This window comes from Armigeres subalbatus, chromosome 1 (genome assembly GCF_024139115.2).
Source record: "Armigeres subalbatus isolate Guangzhou_Male chromosome 1, GZ_Asu_2, whole genome shotgun sequence".
Taxonomy (NCBI): domain Eukaryota; kingdom Metazoa; phylum Arthropoda; class Insecta; order Diptera; family Culicidae; genus Armigeres; species Armigeres subalbatus.
The window spans coordinates 163,099,071-163,122,166 of NC_085139.1; the positions used below are offsets into that span (position 1 = coordinate 163,099,071).

A 23,096-nucleotide genomic window follows, 5' to 3' on the forward strand; every position below is an offset into this window, starting at 1 on the left:
GCAAAGTTCAGCAAAACTTTGCTGAAATTCGGCGAAAAAAATTTGGTGTGAATGTTTCAGTTGTGAAATGAGATTTCAAAAGATTAGAAAGGGGCTACCCCGTTTGGCAGAAAGTCATTTGATATTAAGCCGTTTGGCATAAAGTCGTTTGTCATAATGGTCATAACGTTTAAGTCGTTTGGCATAACGCAGTGAAAATGATCTTATTTTCAGTAATCATATTATTTACGCAACTTAAAGCTGGACTTCATCATAGACTTCTTGATATTTACAATGAAGAAGGCAATATGCATGCACCATCAACTCTTTTGTATTATCCAGAGTAATCGCGTATATTTAAAGAAGGAATGATGCTTTAAAAGAAGGCAGCATCAATTCTTTTGAATTATTCCGAGCAATCGCTTAATATAAAAGGAGGCATCATCAACTCTGAAGAAGGCAAGATGCATGCTTTCAAAGAAGGCACCATCAACTCTTTTGCGTTTTGAATTATCCTGAGCAATCGCGTTATTTAAAAGAAGAAATAATCTCCCCTTTTGCATTGCTCCGTACTTTAAAAGAATGCATCATCCTTTTTCATTATTCCGAGCTATTGCGTAATTTGAAAAAAAGAATAGTCTCCCCTTTCGCATTACACCGAGCAAACGCGTGCTTTAAAAGAAAGGCAACATAACGCGTTTCGCCTTATCTCGAGCGACCGTTTGATTTAAAAAAGTGATACGAACGAAATCTCAATAACATAGAATTACTTTTACCTTCACTTTTTGGGGAGACGTTCTGAGGAAAGGTCTGCTTGGAATTAGTAAATATATTCTGGAAAAACCCTTATGAATCCACCTAGCGGTGATGGTGCCTTTCTTGTGCATTATGAAAATAGTATTTTGGCCATTACTCTTGAGCCCATAGTTCGATCCAATTTTCAATTTTCCCAATAGGAAAATAGGCCAATTTTCAATAGGAAAAAATGGAATAGTATTCTGCGTTGAATGCAACTGCGAGTAAATCGATTAAGGATAAGTGCCTGAAAAAAGAGTGACATTTTTTTACTCAATTTTTCTATAAAAAATGGTATTTTGGCCATAACTTCCGAGCCCATAGTCCGATCTGGCCAATTTTCAATGAGAAACAATGGTAGAGTATCCTGCATCGAATGCAACTGTTGCGAGTAAATCGGTTAAGGATAAGTACCTGAAAAATGAGTGACACTTTTTTTGGGTGGGTGCGCACAGACACACACACATACACACAGACATCACCTCAATTCATCGAGCTGAGTCGATCAATATATAACACTATGGGTCTCCGGGTCTTCTATAAAAAGTTTTTTTGAAGCGATCATATAGCCTTTACGTATACTTAGTATACGAGAAAGGCAAAAAGACTCAAATGGAATACGTTTCTCGACAGACAGTTTTCTGGAAAATTGAAAAGAACCTAAATCGTTTATAAGATTATCAATTGACAATTATTAACGTGTAGCCATCTAAACTGAAAGAACAGCCTATATGCAAATGAGGGAAAAAATTATATTGTAATTATAATTTATATAAATGCCAATAATAACTATTCTGAAAGAATTGTTATTTTTCTGAGTATATATTATTTTTAATCAATTATGCCAAACGGCTATTATGCCAAACAACTATCAGGCCAAATTATTTTATGCCAAACGGCGTACCCCCGATAGAAATTAGATAAATATACGAATAGGCGTGCTTTTAAAGAAGGAATCATATCCTCCTTCAACTTAGATCGGGCAGATACGAGCCTTCAAAGAATAAAATATATCCTCCTTTACCTCAAGCAGACGCCTGTGTAAAACTAAGCAACGATAGAACTCTGCCTTTTGAAATTCCGCTTTTTGTAATTACGCCTTATGATATATTCCGCCTCATGTTACATGTATAAGAAAGTCTGCCTTGCGAGATTCTGCCTTTTGTGATTCCGCCTTTTGTTAGAGTCCCGATAGAAAAGTATTGAAGTCATTCCATTTTTTTTAGTTGCTACCCGTTATAAGCCTTAACCAATCATTAAAAAAAGACTTTATTATATTCACGCCGTTCTTCCAATGACATGAATGGTCGCTTTTTATTGGTATAAGCAAACTTTGCAGGGACACTTGCAAGAATAATCTGCAATGAGACACTAAACGCATGCTGTAAAAAGTAAGTTTGAGCAAATGTGTGTAGTACTTCTAGAAGCGTTCAATTATGATTCACCTTATTCCCGGCAAATGCTCATAGTAACCTTTATGTGGATTCTCCTATGCTGGCATCATACGCATATTTGTCCCATGTTTGCTGGGATTCCTATGTGGTTCTATGACACTAAACCGAAAGTCACTGCCCCAAATGTCACTACCCCGAACGCCAGTACCCCGAAAGGTCACTACCCCGAATACCCCACTACCCAGAAAGGCCATTACCCCGAAAATCATATAAATTTATTACGCAATAATTTTGATTATTACTATTATTATTACCGGAAGCGCTCGGGATAATGCGAAAGAGCGAATGCCAGAGACCTTGCTAGAGACGGTGTTTATATAGAGACCAGCGGAGAGAATGAAAGCAAATCTGGCTTCACGACCTTCTCCTTTCACACTTTTTGCATGAACCATATTAAATGTATTGTATGTATTTTTTTGGAAAGATTGTCACACATCAGGCAACCCTCCTCCCCCTTTAAGCGTTACGTTATTTATGGATGCTCCCTTAAAAGCACGTCACGTTAAAAGCAATCACTTGCCCGGAATAATGCGAAAGAGTGAATGTCTCCTTTTAAAGCACGCATATGCTTGGAAAATAAGGTAAAAGAGTAAATAACTTCTTTTAAAGCACGCATTTGGCCGGGATAAGGCGAAAAAGTAGATGTTTCCTTCTTTTAAACAACGCGGTAGTCCGGATTAAGACGAGTGATTAAATGACCCATACTTTAATTATTTTGAATATGTTATTTTTGACGGATTAGTTATATTCTCAACTTAATTATTGAAACGCAATCTAATAAAGTAATAAAGTGAGCGAGAAAGTGAGTACCGTCAAGTGGGGGGAAGATGATCATTTTTAAGACAAAACATGCAATAACAATGCGTGTTTACATTTTAAATCGAAACAAATATTTTCAAAACATGTACTGCTATATGTTGCAATAATCAACAACTGTAGATTTCTGAAATGCGTTCGCATTTATTAAAATAAATTAAATTATCACACATTTTTTGAATAATCTGGTTTGGGGTGAACTTGATCAAGACAGCTCTACTAAAATCATTATGACCTAGTAGTCAAAATACACTAGGTTATTTGTATGAATGTTGAATTTGCTACGTGAAGAAGTCTACGAAGTCAATATTTGAAACGAAAATAGCGTCATTTATGACTATCTATCTCTTTCTTCCACAAAATACATTTTCATGATTATAATCGAAAAACTCGGATTTTCTACCTAGCGGTAACATTACTTGAACGGATAATATTGTTAACTACCGTTTCATAAAAAAATTGGCACTTTTGACTGACACATCAAATGATCATCTTTACCTCAATGATCATCTTCCCCCCATTTAACGGTACATGTTTTTTTTTTTAATTTTTGACGAATTCAGGGTAATGGCCATTCGGGGTAGTGACTATTTGGGGTACTGGGGTTCCGGGATAGTGACATTCGAGGCAGTGTCATAGAATCTCCTATGTATATAGGACAGTAACGTGTAACGTATTTGTAATTTTATTAATTTTTTTTTTCAATGAAACTGAGGAGTTTAATTAGTGCGGGTAAATTCATATTTCAAAAGAAGGCATCATCCACTTGTTAACTATACTCCGGGTAAACGCGTGATTTGAAAGAAAGCGTATTTCAGGAGAATGTGTTAGTCAAAAGAATGTATCACTCATTTGCCTTTTTTCGAGCAAATGCGCATTTAACAAGAAGGAATAATTTGTTAACCACTATTTCGGGCAAATTCGTGCTCATTTTTATATTCTTGTGCCTTATTTTGTTTATTGTTTATTGTTTATTGTTGTTATAATGATCATCCGACATTGTATGTTTGTCTTAATGAATCTTAACTCTAAAAACCTAAATTCTACGATAACTTTGTCAATCGAAGTCAAAATTCGAATACGTCTCGTTGAATACGATCATCATTGATCGAATTGGTTCATTCAGGTCGTAGTCGCTTTCGCGTTTCTCCTACGCTGTCTTAGAGTTTCGATGCCAATCAATTGACATCTGGCTGCATACGGTGGAAGGTGCGATGGGTCATTCCAGGGCAGAAAACGTAGGGCGAATCTTATGTATTTTTGTTGCACCGATTCAAATCTTTCGATCATTGTTACTTGATACGGATCCCATACCAACGAAGCTGTTTCCAGGATAGGACGGACCAACGCAACGTATAATGACTTCAACGTATATGGGTCACGAAATTCTTTAGTGATTTTAGACACAAACCCAAGTTGACGACGAGCTCGCTTGATTACTTCTTCTTGGTGTTCTTTGAACGTCAGCTCGGCATCCAGAACAACTCCAAGATCTCGAACAGAAAAAGCACGGTTTAGCGGTTCATTACCGATTACGTAGTTGTATATGATCGGGCACTTCTTGCGATGGAAACTTATGATGGAACATTTTGGCACGCTCAAAGTCATGTGATTGGCTCGACACCAGACAAGAAGCCGATCTAAGAGCTCCTGCAGCTTGATGCAATCCGACGGTTGATCGATTACAACACATATTTTCATGTCGTCAGCATATAAAATGCAGTAGCCTTCACCAATGTACATGACTACATCGTTGAAAAAGAGGGAGAAAAGCAACGGCCCAAGATTGCTTCCCTGTGGTACACCAGACCCGTTTGTGAACCAATCCGAAACAGATGAGCCTATTTTTACAGCCAGTTTTCTATCACACAGATAGGATCTGAACCAACAAACAAGCCGAGAAGAAAAGCCCAATTTTTCGACTTTTGCTAAAAGAATCGTGTGGCTTACACGATCAAAAGCAGCTTTCAGATCGGTGTACACGGAATCAATCTGCTTTCCTCGACCAATATTTCGCAAGCAAAGCGAAGAGAATTTAACTAGATTGGTGGTAACGCTTCGCCCCGGGAGAAAAACCATGTTGTTTTGTGCTGATGTAGTGCCTCACGCGGGAGAATGTGTAGCTCGAAATGATGATTTCCATTAGCTTCGAGCGCGCGCATAAGGATGTAATTCCTCGATAATGTTTTATGTCATCTTTAGCATCTTTTTTGTGCACCGGAAACATGAATGATTTTATCCATAGAGTTGGAAAACAAGATTGTCGCAACGATAAATTGAGAATGTGTTGAAGAGGCGCTATCAAATTGGCCGAGCATTTCTTATAAATACTGGCAGGCACCCCATCCGGACCTGGTCGGAATGACATTTTCAATTCAGACAGTGCAAGCAACAGGTCTTCAGCAGTGATAGTGAATGTATCTGCGTCTATAATCTCACTTGGGACGAAACTCAGTGCAGCCGTTGATTAACTGGTAGCTAGTGGACTGTCGCAAACCGAAGCGAAGAATTCAGCAAACAGCGAGCATTTTTCAGCACATGTCCTTGCAGCACGATGATCCAGATGCATCCTAGTCCTGTATCCTGTAGATTCCAGAACTGCTTAGGGTTGCGCTTCAGATTGCGTTCAATTTTTCTTGCGTATCGACGATAGAGCTTGTTATTCAACGATTTGTAACGATAACTGCAGATTTTATAGGTCTTTTTGCTTGACGCTGATCGGAGGGTCCGATATGTACGATGAGCCGCATTTCGCTTTCTCTTGAGGTTTCTAAGTTCACTGTTAGACCACGGTGGTTTCACAGATGGAGGTTGCAAAGGTATATAATTGCCGAACACGTGATGGAGAATTTGGGAGAAATTTTCCACGCTATCGTCCACGTTGGTGTTTAGGCATACAGTGGACCAATCAATTTCTGCCAATCTTTGATTCAAAGCATAGTAATTTGCCCTTTTATAATCGAAAGAAGCGAAGTCTAATTCGTCTTCAGGGTTCATAATCTCAGTAGAATTAAAGCAGTCTTTGATAAGCAGACAAAAAGGCGAATGAGCCGGATCGGCTGGTACCAATGGATCGACGATGTCTTCCAAAATGAAAAGACCACCTAATGCTTGGTTGACAAGGATAAGATCGAGCGTATTGCCAGCGTAGTTTCTACCATTATTGATTTGTTCAAAACCAGATGAATACATGCCATCTAAGAAGATTGTACATGATCGGGATAAAGAGGAACCAGAGCTGTCAATGTGACAATACGGAGGGTTTGTCGCTATCCACCGTATGCCAGGTAGATTGTAGTCTCCAAATATGGCTATTTTATCGCCTTCGTTGATCCCCATAGCTATCTCTTCTACACAGTTGATATGACGCTGCATAACTAAATAATCCCCGGACTTGTCAGGGGGGATATAGATGCCTCCGATAATCAGTGAGTGGCAACTAAGTTTAACAGAGGTCCAAATGTGCTCTATAGAGTGATCTGTAACTACCAACATCGACGATGGCAATCGATTATGAACGGCAATAAGCACTCCTTCAGCCCGTTTTCCTACTGGTGAGCGCGTTTCGGTCACATCGATAGACAGTATACCTCTCGTCAAACAGCATCCTGGATTCAATAATACTGTCCAGCCACGTTTCAGTTAGAACCACTATGTCGTAGGATGACGCGCTTATGGCAGTGAAAAAGTCGTCCAGTTTGGTGCGTAATCCCCGTACGTTTTGGTAGTATATGGTGATGTCATCGAGGTTGTGATTTGATGTTACTCTGCGAGCGGTGAATGATTGAAGGAGTGAATTGTTCGAATCTGATGAATACTTGCCTGCGATTGGAGTGCGGAAGCCCCCTCCTTCGATCTCAAACGCAGGACCGGGATGACTGCTGAACGCTGGCAGGAAGGGCTCGACTGCGTTGAGGGGATTAGGGGCTTCCTTACGACTAGCAGGCGTGCATCCCGGTGACGATCGCCGTACAGCATACGATTGACATGGTTCAGTTTGCGTAGAAAATCTGCAATCTGTTGAAGGTTGAGGAAGCGAATAATTCCAAACAGATGAGTACTTGCCTGCGATTGGAGTGCGGAAGCCCCCTCCTCCGACCTCAAACACAGGACCGGGATGACTGCTGAACGCTGGCAGGAAGGGCTCGACTGTGCTGAGAGGAATAGGGGCCTCCTTACGACGGGCAGGCATGCATCCCGGTGATGTCCTCATCAGGTAGTGAATGATGTGTGCTAAAAACGTACTTGCCTAGAATGGCAGGCTGGAAGCCCCTTTCTCCTGACCCATACACAGGACCGGGACGGCTGTTGTACGCTGGCAGGAAAGGCTCGACTGTAATGGGGGGATATGGGGCTTCCATCATGCTAATATCGAAGCGTCCCGGGGTGAAAGTCTCTAATTCAGCTCCATCACAGGGGTGATAGATAGCGAGGGCGAAAGATCCTGCGGCTGCAGCCGTGGCGTCAACGGTTTCCTGCTTTTCAGTGGATTCTGAAATTTTTGAACACCATAGTCTTCGAACTCACGGAAAAATAGCCCTTCAGGCCAGGTTGCTGGGTTTAATGCCATTTCCTTAAGTGAGGGGTCTAATCCAATCTTGAAGGAAACGAAGCTTAACGTACTGATGTCCTTCTCTTTTGCAACAAGCTTCACAATATCCGGGTCGATATCCAACGCTAGGTTTGATTTAACCATCGCACAAACCGCATCATTAGCTACATCCGGTCTTATTTTCGAAAGATACAACCAAAACTTATTTTCGTTTTCTTTGTTGCATATTGAGACAGAAACAACATTTTCGGTCGGTTGTTTGCCGCCGATTCGGCATTTTTCAGATGGCATCATATCAAGGTCGCGTGGGCGCTTGTTTGGTCTGCGCAAATCAAGTTGCGGCCAACGATTTGTAGCAGGTGTTACAGGCAGAGCGGATGGTTTTGAATTTAATCGATTAATTTCGGTACGCAGCTCACTGATTGCAGTTGTAAGCGTGGAAATCGGGGACTGTTCGTCAACTCGGGATGATAATGCTCGAAAATGACCGTTTTCGAACAGTGCAGCGCATTTATCACACATCCAGAATAAATTATTTTTATGCGTGGTAAAATAATTCAGCATCGCGCGTGTAACACCACCGGTGCATGTACTCATATGGAATGAATCTCCGCAGTAGCCACGACAGAGAACAACATCCATGCCAGCTTCCAATTTTTCCTGGTAGATAGCGCTTCAGACAAAAACGAAGAGCGGGAGGTCAGCGAGCTTTTACTATTTATTATGACGGTACACAAATTTAACACTTTACGCACTCAACAATAATTGGCAAAATGCACAGTCGACCGACGGAACAGTAAAACGAACGTATAGCCGATACACTGACGCGAAAGGATAACACACAAAAACGAATATTCGAGATATAATAAGCGGTGGAATACAAAATAAATCAAGAGGTAAAAACAATCAAACCATACAACATAGCAGTGATGCCAGAAAATTTTGGACAAACGCGAGCGTAGCACAAAACAATATAGACTCATTTACCATATTCAGGGAAATTGTGCGTTTTAAAAGAAGGGATCATCGACTTAATTGCCTTATTTCGGGCAAATGCGTGGGTCCCTATTTGTTTCCTCAATCAAGACGTGCTTAAAATAAGTAGATTTTTTTATTTGTTTTGAGGTGAAGCCAGAATAGACGTGACCATGCGATGCGAAAGTGCAGTTTAACAGTTCATTGACAATAATTGTTATTCCTTTGCGTGAGTCGCGTCACGTCGCGTTTACTCTGGCGGGCACCTTATGGTCATTATGCCAAAAGGCACATTGTATTTGAAACTATAGTTTCTAACAATTACCACAATGGTACCCTTGTACATCCAACTCATCAAGACAAATGATTTTATGTAAGGTCTTACGATGATGTTTGTAAGAAAACAAGAAAATAAAATCACCGTCATCTATATATTCTGTTTTCTGGGAAATGGTTTTCTGGAGAATAGTATAGAACCTGCTTTTAATACAAACACGCCGTATCGAAAACTTGGAAATCTTGCTCCCTGCTGGTCGAACGCTAACGTAAGAATTAAAAATGATATTCACATTTCCATATCATTGTTAATTTAATTATAACTAGGTATACAAACATTTACTTACCGAGGCGTAAGGAAATTCAATCTGGCACTTGTGTGATCCACATCCAGTAGAGGTTGCTTACAATTCTGTATTTGAATGCTATATTTCTTGTAGTAGTATTCCTCAAAAGTGCTGTAGTTCAATCCGGGGAAGGAACTTTTCGGCGATAGATGATAGCAAATTTCGGCGACGTAAAAATACTGCGGCTGGTCCTGGTTTCGGTACCACGGCATGACCACTGCATCCTTAAACTGGTTGCTATCGAACATGTAGTTTTTGCGATTTTCGTCGGGAATGAAGGTGGGCATTTTGTCTACATTTTTCGCTATGATGTCTATAAAATTCCAATCCACGGTAACAACATTGCCTCGGGTGATGGTTGGAACAATGAAGAAACAGTTTTCCATGGCGTCGGGGTCGTATAACATGAGATACTTCTGAAGCCTAAGCACCTTGGTAAAGGTATAATTGATAAACATATGAATCTTTTCCAATTGCTCCTGACTTAGTACGGGTCGTTCGGCGCACAAATTTAGGGCCACCTTTACTTCGCCTGATCGTGTGAAAATGGGGAAGGCGCTGACTTTTGGAATCAGTTTCGTGGTCAGTATACCGAACCCTTGCGGGGAATCCTCCGGGGGATAGATCTTGCGACCGCGTGTATTTTGTTCTTCCGGAATCGGACACTGGAGAGTCATATTAATGTGGTATAGAAATACCCGGGAGCCGATTGTGGGTCGACATTCGGAAAAGGCCGATGCTATCTGAAATATGCATATTAGTATGGTCGATTAACCCAGAGTAGAGGTCCAAACACTTACCCGTTTGTAGTAATACTGCCTCCTTTTAGTGGTCCCTGGGCGTGGTTCAGAGTTTTCATTCACAATCTGTGCATCGTTGGTTTCGAGCTCAAAGTCTTCCCAATCGGCTTCAAATGCACGGAATGATTCCTTACCGATGGGCTGCAACGAATCATCCAGTTCGCCTACTTTATGCAAAACCCGACATGCCGTATAGGCCGCCATCCGTCTCGCTAAGATTTCCGTAGGCATAGGCAAACCCTAGAGAAGAAAAATATTCATGTTTTATCCTATATAGAGAGCTACCTAATTGATGCAAAGTATTATACAAAAATATTATAAATTTGCTACCGTGAAGTACCCTAATTTCGCGCACTTAAGATCAAGTTAAAACGTTCATTAAAAAAACATGTAGTAACCATTTGGAAACATTTGCTACTGCATCACGTAGTAGAAGGATTGTAGGTTCTCAAAAAAATGTTGCTTGCTGATGATACCATAATTCGAACATGTCATATATATGTATGTGTAGTATACTTTCTATATGCTGTATTATAGCAATAGCGTACTGATGATTAATAAAACCAGATTCGATCTCTTTCGTCTTGAACCATCTAAAAGTGCACACGTATTTTTTATTAGCTCTTCGCAAGTCTCTTATAATTTATCAGTGGCGACGAGGGAAATAATTATTTTCGGTGGAGCTACTTGGAAGACTGTAATTTCCATGAAATTAACAGTATAGAGTAGTGAAAATTTCATAGCGGTGACAATTTTGACCGTGTGTGAATAATAGAACTGAAGCTTGTGTCCCATGAACATTTGACCACTGTTAAATATAGAATACAGTGATTAATTGTTTCAAGGAGTGTTGGAATCAGAAATCAGAAATCAGTTGGAAAAATTGGCAAAGATTCATCCCAGCACATGTTTCGTGAATATAGTGTAATACGCCATCTTTGAAGGTCTATTGTGAGGCTGTAGTAACAATCATCTAATCAAGAGGCCAGCAATAAAACGTGTAAAATTCCTAATTAATTACATTAGGTGCACTTTGAAAAACTGTGTTGGATAGTGAGGATCAATCCCATGAATCCGTAAAAGGCTTGTGTGGTAAATACCAAATAGTGAACATATCCCGCGAAATACTTGATTGTGAGCCAGCAACAGTGGAAGTGTGAAGGTCAGCACCAGCTATAAATCAGCATCAGCAATTGAGTACCAGATGAACCGAGGAATTTTGGTGTGACGGAAGCCAAGTATAGAGAAGGTTAGCACCAGATAAAGGTTATAAAGGGGAGATAAAGGTTGAACGAAAACCGTAGCCATTGGAAGTACCAGCTCACCATTGTAAATTAAAGGTGACGTAAGTCGTTCTATTCAATTTCTTATTACCTATTCTTTTAGTTCCTATTGTTCTTGTATTATTATACTATTATGTCTTCATTGATTGGAACCGTCGACCATTTTGTTAGAGGATCCAGCTTTGCTCTATATATGGAGCGTATGGATATACTCTATCAGTTGTATAATGTCGCAGATAACATGAAGAAAAGCCTTTTTATCACAATGAGTGGTCCAGTGATTTTTTAGGAAGTTAAATTGATTTATCCGGGGCAGGACGTGATGACTATAGATTACGCCGATATGATAGAAAAACTTAAGAACCGGTTTGATAAAAATAGAACCCAATATGATGCACAGGCATAGGCTACACATGAGGAAGCAGGGAATCGACGAACCAGCAGAAAACTATGTGCTAGGTATTGAACTTATTGCAGCTCAATGTGGATTCGGTGCTCACAAAGATGAAGCCATAAAAGACGGCATAATATTTGGGTTAAGGGATCAGGAATTGAAGCAGAAGTTGCTCATGAAGGACGATATAGCTTTGGATGAGGTAGAACAAATAGTTATTAGAACTGAGTTAGCAAAATTACGTGTACACACCCTGAACGGTCACGAAGAGAGTGGTAGGAACATAAATTCAGTGAAATATCGTTTGGGCCAGAACCAAAGTAAATACGGTGAGTCTTCTGATTGGTGCGGTAGACAGCAAATACGTAGGTATGAAAACGGGTATCGTAGTCGGAGTTTAGATAGCAATCGAAGTCGCTCTCCAGGGAGAGAACAACATTCAGGTAGAGGTCATTATAATAATTACAACCGGTACGATAATCGTAATCATCGCCCGTCGTACCAACACCGTCGCAAACCTGAGAACGATGATATTCATGCAAATGTGATTTGCAATTTTTGCAAGAAAAGAGGTCATGTAAAAAGGAACTGCTTAAAATTGAGAAACCGACGCACTGTTAATTTTGTAGAGGAAAAGAATTTAGAAAAGGAAGAAAGCTATGATTTCAAACGACTAAGCATTCGCGATACGGACGATTCTGACAATGATTATGCTCGTATGATGATCAAATCGGGGTTCACAAATGCTCCTTGCTTAATAGAGGTTTCGATAGATGGTAGAAAAATTAACATGGAAGTTGACTCTGGAGCAGCGGTTTCTGTTATTAGCTTAGCTACACATAAAGATTGTTTCGCAAATGTAAAAGTAATGAAATGCACTAGTAGCCTTATCGTAGTTAACGGTCAACGATTAAACATTTTTGGAAAAATTCAAGTTAGAGTGAAAATTAACAATATTGAAAAGCAGGTATTGTTGATCATTTTGGATTGGTCAAGCAACTTTGTGCCGCTTTTGGGTAGAAATTGGTTGGAGGTATTTTTCCCTCACTGGAGAAATACATTTGCTAATGCCATGAGCCTCAATTCACTGCAATCTTCGGAAATCAATGCAAAAAACATGGGTAATTTTGAAATTGATATTAAGTCAATGTTTCCAAATTGTTTTGATGGTGATTTTTCCAAACCAATTTTAGGTCACGAAGCAGATCTAGTATTGAAAGATAATCAACCAATTTTCAAAAAAGCATACGAGGTGCCATTTAAGCTTAGGGACAAAGTGTTGGAGCATTTAAACTCTCTTGTAAAACAGAATGTGATCATCCCTATCCAGGTTAGCAAGTGGGCCTCACCGGTGGTCAATGTTTTGAAAAAGGACGAGGATATTCGTATGGTTATCGACTGTAAGGTATCTATAAATAAAATTATAATACCTAATACTTACCCACTACCATTGGCGCAAGACATATTTGCATCTCTATCGGGTTGTAAGTGGTTTTGTTGTCTTGACTTGGCGGGGGCGTACACGCAGTTACAACTTTCAAAAAGGGCCAGAAAATGTATGGTAATAAATACGATTAAAGGTTTATACACTTACAATCGTTTACCACAGGGGGCCTCTTCAAGTGCGTCTCTTTTCCAGAAAATGATGGATCAAGTTTTAGCTGGGTTGAAACATGTACGCTACGGAAGAGTGTTTAAAGAATCGGATGATGGTTATGGAAAAATTACATTCCGCCAATATTAAAATAAATTTAAAAAAGTGTAAGTTTTTTGTAAATTCTCTTCTATATCTAGGACATTTGATCACGGATAATGGTTTGCTTCCATCACCGGAAAAAGTTTTAACTAGGGTAGAATACGGCTTTGGCAGGGTGCGACATTTGTTGGCACCCTCAACAATATTTGCGTTTTCCAGCAAACATACACTATTTATGAACATAAATTTGATTCAATCACACAATTTCAAGTCTAGGCTTTCATTTGAATAAGTTGTTTATGTTAAAGTAGCAAGATTTGACGAATTAATCACCGAAACAAATTTGCACACACGAAATCCTTGCCATTATTGCATTGCCCAAGAAAGCAGCAGACGAAAAGCAAACTGTTACTTACTTTTTTGGATCGCCTGTTTCTTCTCTTTATCGTGTATGATACGACAAATTAGGTACGTAAACTACTTTTTACACTTTATTACCACTTGATTATCACCACAAATAGCAAATTTATCCAATATCTGCTCTATGTTTCACTAAATAAAATCGGAACCGTTCGTTTTTTTTTTGACAGCAGCGCACTTCGGAATATAGCGAGAGAATGTGTTTGTGAGCATATCAAACACACGCTAAAAAAAATACCACGCACAATTCCATGTGATTTGATTTTAGCAAAACTACGAACAAAAGATCCGTCGTTGGCATTTATTTTAAAAAAGTGTTAGAATACAAATGCTTCTATTCAGATTTTTACTCAGACCATGAATTATATCAAAAGTGATAGCCACACCGTAGTATTTTAACCCTTATGTGGCTGACAGAACCGTTTTCCTTTTGCAACTTTAATACTTTCCAAGCTCATCAAAAAAATCATAACCATTCCCGTTCCTACATAGCGCATTTCAACCATAAATAATTGCCTACTTTTAGGGTATTATCAATTATTCAACTGTGAAACGTAGTGTACGAATAAGGTGGCTCCAGCTCAATCTTATGTGTATAGATTTGGTTTTACATAGTTTACGTCGTTGTTCACAACCCCCATGATTATTTTGATGAAACAAATATATCATGTAAGGACCTTCAAATCTAAGGACCGTAAAGAGCATATTTGAAACTGGTTGATAGACTTTTGCTTACGCGTGAAGACTCTAAGGCATCACAAAAGACAAAAGATGTAAATCTTGGCAGCGGACGAAAAGTATGTAAGTTCCCTTCTCCAAAATGGCCAACATTATTCAAATTGGTTAAAAATGGTAAAAGTTATGAAATTGTCAATATCTGGGTACACGGGTACCCTATCTGCCATTCACGTCTGTTTTTTGTTGGCCGCATAAGGGGTAAAATTTGGTTTACAATGTGTTTAAATGTTTTTGCCTGTCTTCCACATGACATAAAATTGATGCCAAGGCTAAAATTCATGTTTTGTTTTAAGCCAGTTTTGATAATTAATAAAAATTTCTTCCAAAATTGAGTGAAGCGAGATGAGCGTGCGGCCGATTATTATGAATGAATTTTACTACTAGAGGATATAAACAACCAGCATCTGGCACCAATACATTGTTAGTTTTCAACTTCCATGTCTAGTTGCTGAAGGGAGCAAAATCATTGCTGATAATAGAAATTGCTATGCCAATAGAAGAAACTTTGACCTGTTACTTTATATTAAATTTACTAAGTTTGTGGTAAAAGATATTATATTAAGTGAACACCAATCATCAAAGGAAGAGCATACAAATGTATACCAGTTGAACTATACCTGTGTTTTAGTGTAATTATTCATTATTTTTATCATTCAATTTGGCGAATGTCTTAGACTGCCAAGAATAGGTATTTTCCCCTATTAAAGAAGCAAAAATATCCAAGGATGTATCAGAGCTGAAGGCTTTTCTCGGACTAGTAAATTATTATGGAAAATTTGTACCTAGATTGTCAGTAACTTTGGAACCTCTATATCAGTTACTAAAGAAGAACAAGAAATTCACATGGGATGACCATTGTCAGCTAGCTTTTGATCAATTTAAAACGGCGTTACTTTCAGCGGAAATCTTAGAATTTTATGATCCTAACAAACCAGTTGTAGTAATTACTGACGCGTGTACATATGGACTGGGAGGAGTTATTGCTCATATAGTTGACGGAGAAGAGAAACCTATCAGTTTCACTTTCTTTTCTCTCAATGCTGCACAGAGAAAATACCCCATATTACATCTTGAAGCACTGGCGGTAGTTTGCACAGTTAAGAAATTTCATAAATTTTTGTTCGGTCAAAAGTTTATGATATTTACGGACCATAAACCGTTACTGGGGATTTTTGGAAAAGAAGGGAAAAACCAGCTGTGTGTCACTAGATTGCAGAGGTACATGATGGACTTGTCGATATATGACTATGAAATAGTTTATAGGCCTTCCACACAGATGGGAAATGCCGATTTCTGTTCTCGGTTCCCTTTGAATGTAGAAGTTCCGAAATTCATTGATAGTGGCAGTATAAAGTGTATTAATTTCTTCAATGATTTTCCACTTGACTATGCTATAATAGCCAAAGAAACAGAAAAAGATGAATTCTTGTCAAAAATTGCGTTTTACGTAAGTAATGGCTGGCCTCAACGTATAGCTTCAGACTGGAGGAAGGCGTACGCTTTGAGGTTTGATCTTGAACTAATAGATGGGTGTCTTCTATACCAAGATAGGGTTTTCATACCTGCTACACTATATAAGGGGATTTTGAAGTTGCTTCATGCAAACCACCAAGGGATCGTTAAAAAGAAACAAACGGCAAGGCGGTGTGTATTTTGGATAGGAATCAATGAAGATTTAGAATGGCACGTTAAGCAATGCAAAATATGTTTGCAAACATCTACCGCACCTAAACCAGCTAGTGATACATCTTGGATACCAACGAGTCGGCCTTTTAGTCGCATTCATGCCGATTTTTTCCATTTCGAACACCGAGTTTTCCTATTGGTGGTTGATAGCTTCAGTAAATGGTTAGAGATTGATTTGATGAAAACTGGAACTGAGGCCTCTAAAGTCATTCGTAAATTTGTAGCATTTTTTTCTAGATTCGGACTGCCAGACGTGCTAGTCACGGACGGGGGTCCTCCGTTTAACGCTCATCAATTTATATCATTCATGGAAAGACAAGGCATAAAAGTTTTGAAAAGTCCACCGTACATCCCGAGTAGCAACGGGCAGACGGAGAGAATGGTGAGAACAGCTAAAGATGTTTTTAAGAAATTTTTATTAGATCCATTGACTAAGAGCCTCGAAATAGAGGAACGTATTTTATATTTTCTATCCAATTATCGTAATACTGGGTCTAGTGTAGATGGAATGTTTCCATCAGAAAAGATTTTCTGTTTTAAACCTAAAACGTTGACGGACCTTTTACATCAGAAGAAGAGTTACAAAAATCAGCTTATTATCTTTCCGGCTAAAGACTCTTACAACAACGAACATATTGATGAACCCTGTAGTGCGCCCTCCCAAGACCCATTTCTCAAGTTGAACCCGGGGGATAAAGTATTTTATAGAAACCACGACAAAACTGCGCTTGAGAAATGGATCATAGCCAGAATATCAACTAATATATATCGAATTTCCGTCGGCAGGAACACCTTAAACGCACATCGCTCACAGCTGAAAATAATGGAAAGGCGACCGACAGGTTCAAGGATGAGGATACCATTGCAGCGTATCAAGAGACAGAGAGAATCGAGTGACTCTAAGGACGAATTTCTAGGGTTTCCAGACATTCCTGTGGTGCCGGAGAAACCAGATGGCAAACGAAGACGATTCATGCAGTTGAAACGTAGTCCGATCGCCACGCGAAGTAAATCGCGATCAGAATTGAATATGAGATGATTGTGCTCCAAGTCGAACGAAAGCATGGTTTTGTTAAAGTTTAGAGCAAATGAGATTTGCGTTCTGAAGTTAGTGAAATTATTGAATTATGTTTTTAGTATTATATTATAAGAAAAAATGTTAGCATTATATTGTAAATTTGAATACTATCGGAAAAAGCATGATGACTAAATTAGATAAATATAATAATCTGAATTTAAGGGGAAAGAACTGATGTGTTCACCTAATAGGCTAAACCCCTTTTCGATACCATAATTCGAACATGTCATATATATGTATGTGTAGTATACTTTCTATTAGCTGTATTTTAGCAATAGCGTACTGATGATTAATAAAACCAGATTCGATCTCTTTCGTCTTGAACCATCTAAAATTGCACACGTATTTTTTATTAGTTCTTCGCAAGTCTCTTATAATTTATCACTTGCAAATTTTGCTGCTATTTAAAAAAAATGGAGTGTGAATCCGAGACCGTTGTATGCTCCTTATTTCGCGCAAAAAAATAGTATAATTCCTAATTTCGCGCAAAAGTGTTCCTAACTTCGCTCATGTTTGGAATTGAATATCGTTATTGGTTTGATGAAATATAATCAATTAACCAATAGAATCATCATTTCATCAGCATCATTTTACACATCGGATTTGGTAGCTATTGCAGGCACTGATCTATAATATTTTTCAAGTCAACATTAGTCGATGTCGGTGGTTATCCACCTGAAAATTAGATAAAAAGCGTATGGGAATGAACTTTTCGGGTTCTATTCAGTGTAAAACTGTCCTGTGTATTATATTGCTTTTGTTTCATTAGAATTTTGCAAATGAAACTACGCAACAACAATAAACGAAATTAGGCACCATAATTACTCCCATATACCTAATTTCGCTCACAAAGCGAAAGTCTAAATAAACACAAAATACATAAAATTTTACACTTTTCAATAGTAATGACGAATAAACATATCCAACAGAGCATAATGGATACAAATATTTCCAAAAAGTAGCCAGTTTTGTACAGTAAAATCATTTGTTTACTTGGGTCATGTTCTTCGTCGCTGTGCTAAGCACAAGCAAATATGGCGGTCGATGGGAGGATCAAATTGAAATAATTTTATTTGGTGTACTAAACCAAGTTTGTTTTTAAAAAAATTTCGTGAAAAACATTCAACAACAATGATATTTTGTAATCCTCCAGATTTTTCAATTTTGACTGGTACCTAAAAATTGAAAAAAATAAATGATTTTATAATGCGCGAAGTTAGGGCGCGCGCGAAATTAGGGCACATCACGGTATTCTAGTATTGTGGAGTCAAATTGTTATCTGTTAAAATGTTATCAAATTAAATAAATAATTTGATCAAATGACTGATAACCGAAAAGAAAGTTCGGAGTTCACTGCGCTTACTTACCACAATGTCCTTTTTCAGTGGTGAATTGATGGGCATCCGTATGGTGCACTGGTACAGTTCGTACCCATTACGCACGGTTTTGGCTCCCCTCCATAACGGCGTAAGTTTAGTAAAGGTGTCGCTTGGTAGTTTGGCACAATACTTGTTAATCATTTGTATGGCGTTTGCCAGTCCAACGCTGTTGCTATTTTCATCCGTTTCCAACGATAGAGGCCGATATGGTTCCAAATACTGGTTGAAGCAGTCCGCATAATGCTGATCACGCTCCGGTGGTTCCATATTTTCACATTTCCTAAGTAGTAACTGAGAAAGTAGAGCTACATGTAAGTCTTGCCACGTTATGTGTTATATGAACGTTCCTACCTTTTCAATTTCCATGTAAATAGCAATCTTTTCAATCATCTCGTTCGTACAATTCTCCATCACTTGTGTGCTTAACTTATTCCAGGATTCCAATTCATTATTATTTGAATTCAATCTAACAGAACACTTTTCTTTATTATCTGCATCAAGTCCCAATTCATCTTCTGTTATGTCTTGAATACCATTTTGCAATGATTTACTTTCTACTTTACTATTGCATATATAACGATGCATTCGGTCACTCAGATCTTCGCAGTTATTCGCAAGATTTTGCTCATCCCCTTGGGGAGTCACAAAAAGAATATGATATGCGGCGGCAGCTCGCGCTCGTCCTTTGCACTGGACGTACGACCGGTAGCTCACCGGTTCGTTCCACCGTATTACGAGATTACACTTTGGCAAATCGATTCCTTCCTCCAGAACCGACGTTCCGATCAGAAGGTTGCATTCGTGCATGCGGAACCGTTTGAGCACCTCCTCCTGCTTTCGGTGTTCTATTTCGGCCTCCTTTGGCTCCTTGATGGGATCAGCCGTTTTATCTACGGTGTACTGAACGTTGATGTAGGCCAGTTCCGGATCGGATCGAATACTTTCGTAGAACAGACTATACAAGATTTTGGCTATGAATTTTGAGTTACAGAAAATCAATGCGCAGAGAGCATCTGGATCATTTTGATTGTAAAAATTAGATCTATAGGAACGATTGGGCATGCCAGGCTTTTTCCGTTGTCTCAATTGTCGGATGCCATTTTTTGTTGGAGATCTCAATTTTTTTGACTGGGTATTGCTATCTTGTTCAACGCTGCTAGGTTCTGAAATCTGTTTGAGGGAAGTTTTTAGATTTTCTATGCCTTCTGTAATACTTTCAATGTTTTTACTAACTACATCCATGTCGGAAATCAGTTTCTTAAAGTCTATCAGTTTAATTTCTTCTAGAAGGTTCTGACAAGTGACTGACTGGCATGATTCTTTAGGTTCCTCTGAAATTGCTTCAGCGACCATTTCTTTCTTCCTTTGTCCTTCCGGGCTGAATAGTCGGAATACTTCGAGTAGCCGGAGAACCTTCGGTGTGGAATGAGCCAAAATTTTCTCCTTTTCACTAGAATAATGTTGAAACACTGAATCACAATGTGATCTAATCTGTACGAGTACCGTTGAAACCAAGCAAAGCAGCAAAAAGTGCCGCTCGTAAGGAGTTTTGATCTTCTGTTTTTCGATTTGAACAATCATAGCTAGGGCAGCTCTGTCGGCACACCAGGGGCCCATTTCTTCGAGGACAGCCAGAAATTCGCGAAGGAATTTCAATGGATCCGCTCGTGGATCGGGAATATTTTTAAGTTCTTCGAGAAATTCGTCGTCTTCGTAAATCTCCGATGGATCGTACCGATGGTCCCCAAGAAAGGTGATTTGAGCTTGTACGAGTTCCTTCAAATACAGTGCCAAATCGCTATTCGCCGATGGAGCACACTGCAGTATAATTTCCTTGGGCTTTGTGCAGTATCTAAAATATTATGAAAAAAATGAAAATCAATCATTAGCTCTCCGTTTAGTGTCTTGTGTAAAAATCAATCAATAAATAATAAACCACCTTAAAACTGTTACAATATCGCTGGCCGTTTCTGCTTTGGACTGTAGACAGTGCTCGAGTTGCTCAAGTTCAGCGCTCAATCTTCCCGGAATGCAACCGGCATTATGAAGCGGCCCTGCCAGTCCCAGTATTTTCGGCCTCTCCCGACACGAATTGTAATAATCAATGAACAGTTTCGATATTTCCTCACTTCCGTACACTTTGTGGCACTCGTCGATCACTAACAGGTTCACTTCATCTAACTCCAAATACCCACAAATGATTGCATCCAAACACTTCCGTTCGTCCGTAATTATCACTTGATAATCGTCCACGATCCGTTCCCAATCTATTTCCTCCTCCTCATCCTCCAGCGCGTTTACATTAACTACCCTCAGATCTGTTAAATCCCGTATCAGATAAAACACCGAATCATTCTGCGATATGTAGATTGTCCGTTTCCGAAATCCAGTGGTACTCGTCCGCAGCTGGAATCCTAATTCGTGGATCAGTTTCAGAGCGATGAACTCTTTGGACGAGTTGTGCGCCAGACAGAGGATTAAGTTGCGCTCCTTTGCAGAGGCAAGCAATTCCACTTGATAGTCCCGAGGGGTGAGGGCAGTTGTGTGAATGTTGTCGGTCCAGTGATAAGCCATTCTCGTTTTTGGACATGCTTCTCCAACGACGGTGGCGGAGGTAGCGGTTTGTTTTGATCTGGCGACCAACACAGAAATTCAAGGGACGCCGAAACTATAGAGAACAAATTCACATAAACTTCACTTGGTTGTAAAAGAGCACAACTAGAATTATTTCCGCTATTTTATAGACTCTATGTTCGCAAAGTTTTATTTAAAATATCGCAACAAGTAAATAAGATAAAATCACACGAATGTGGAAACCGCGATGCGCCGATAGCATTTTGCTTGTTGTTATCGAACTGTCACTACACTGCTAAAGAAGTTTACACACACGGGTAGATAAAACAACCCAGATTTTGAGTTGTTTTCGATTTGGCATCTGTTTAATTCCATCCTTTGATATTGTCAGATCATCTGGATGTGATACACTGCGCGGCTTTTGTAATGTTCTCAAATGGGTACTTGCACAAAACTTAGCGCGGCAAATCACTGTCGAAAGGTACGGCCGCGCCAAACGATTCACCGCAATGCTATTCACCCGTAAGAATCAAGTAAAAGGGGAGCAGAAAGCAGGAACTAATAACCGGGACATGACACTAGGATTTTTTTCGTGTTGCGCTTGATGTCTCCATCGGTGTGTAGAGTTCTAGGTATACAAATGAAAAGACGCTAAGCCAAACGCTGTCAGTATTAACTTTTGCGCGTAAATTTCTCGCCGTGCATAACTGACAGCATTGATGTTTTCGTTTTTCTGTAGATCTGTCAACGCGTAGGAAAGGAATCGTCAACATCTCAACATAATCAATCCTTCCGTTCCGTGCTTCCTTGCGGGTTCCCGTATTATAACCGCCCGGATAGTATCGTTCCGGGGAGCATGGACAGTGTGGCGCGAGTATCTGCGCTCTGCGTAACTGATCCTGATTGTTCAAAAGAATGTCTGCCGCCAGTTCCAGTCCCGATATTTTCTTGAATGCATGCCGGAATGATTTATTTCACCATAAAAGTAATTTTCACGGGTTTCCGTTTATATCGATCCCGCAAATATCATTTCCAACGATGCTAGTGAGAATAATAGTCCCGGTTATCAGGAAGTGGTATTCGGAAAATCTTTACAATGCATTGGTTCAAATAGAGATTGAATGAAGCTGAGATTTTGCATAGGTAAGTTAACAAAAATCTTCCAATCTATGAAAATCCCAAAAGGATTCTTGATCTCTGAATTAATTCTTGCTGTTCAAGAGCAATTCATTCAGGAATCCTGGAGGTATTTTTTCGGAATTTTCAGAGTTCTGAAGGAATTCTTTTGGAGTGATTCTTTCCGGAATTTAGAGCGGTTTCCTTCTGGAATTTTGAAAGGGATTTCCCGGAAGTTCTGGAGGGATTCCACTGGGAAATCTAGAGTATTTTTTGAGTCGAAGGGATTCTTTCTAGAGTGTTGAAGGGATTCTTTCGGATATTCTGGAGGCATAACTGGAGGAATTCCTTCGAGAATTCTTAAAGGATTCATTCGGGATTTTTGGATTGATTCTGGTGGGATTCCTTCGTGAATTCTCAACAGTTTCCTTGGGAATTCTGGAGGGATTCTTTCGCGAATTCTAGAGAAATTCTTTCATGAATTCTGGAAGGATTCTTTCGGGAATTCAGGAAATTCCTTCGGAAATATTGGAGGGATTCATTCTGGAATTTTTGAGTGATTATTTTGGGAAGCGTGGCAGGACTCCTTCGGAAATTCTTGAAGGTTTTCTTCTTGAGTTTTACGAATCCTTGAAGGACTCCTTTGGAAATTTTGGAGGGATTCTTTCTTGATTTCGGCAGTGATTTATTTGGGAATACTGAAGTCAAAAGGGGCCTTCTACAAATTACGTAACACTT

At 39.3% G+C, this 23,096-nt stretch overlaps 1 protein-coding gene across 4 annotated transcripts in view; it reads right to left on the bottom strand.

Annotated features, from left to right (window-relative positions):
- Positions 1-21,523, bottom strand: part of LOC134205454 (endoribonuclease Dcr-1) — a 194,522-nt gene extending 172,999 nt beyond the window's left edge. For 3 of the 4 annotated variants that reach the window (XM_062680708.1, XM_062680709.1, XM_062680707.1), the window contains exons 1-5: positions 20,608-21,523; positions 19,020-20,520; positions 18,657-18,959; positions 9,995-10,234; positions 9,195-9,937 (exon numbers count right to left, since the gene is read on the bottom strand). In XM_062680708.1, the coding sequence (XP_062536692.1) occupies positions 9,195-9,937; positions 9,995-10,234; positions 18,657-18,959; positions 19,020-20,520; positions 20,608-21,242 (3,422 nt within the window). In that variant the 5' untranslated portion in view covers positions 21,243-21,523. The remainder of the gene's footprint in view (positions 1-9,194; positions 9,938-9,994; positions 10,235-18,656; positions 18,960-19,019; positions 20,521-20,607) is intronic. The other variant, XM_062680710.1, reaches the window with a different exon arrangement.
- Positions 21,524-23,096: the final 1,573 nt, after the last annotated feature.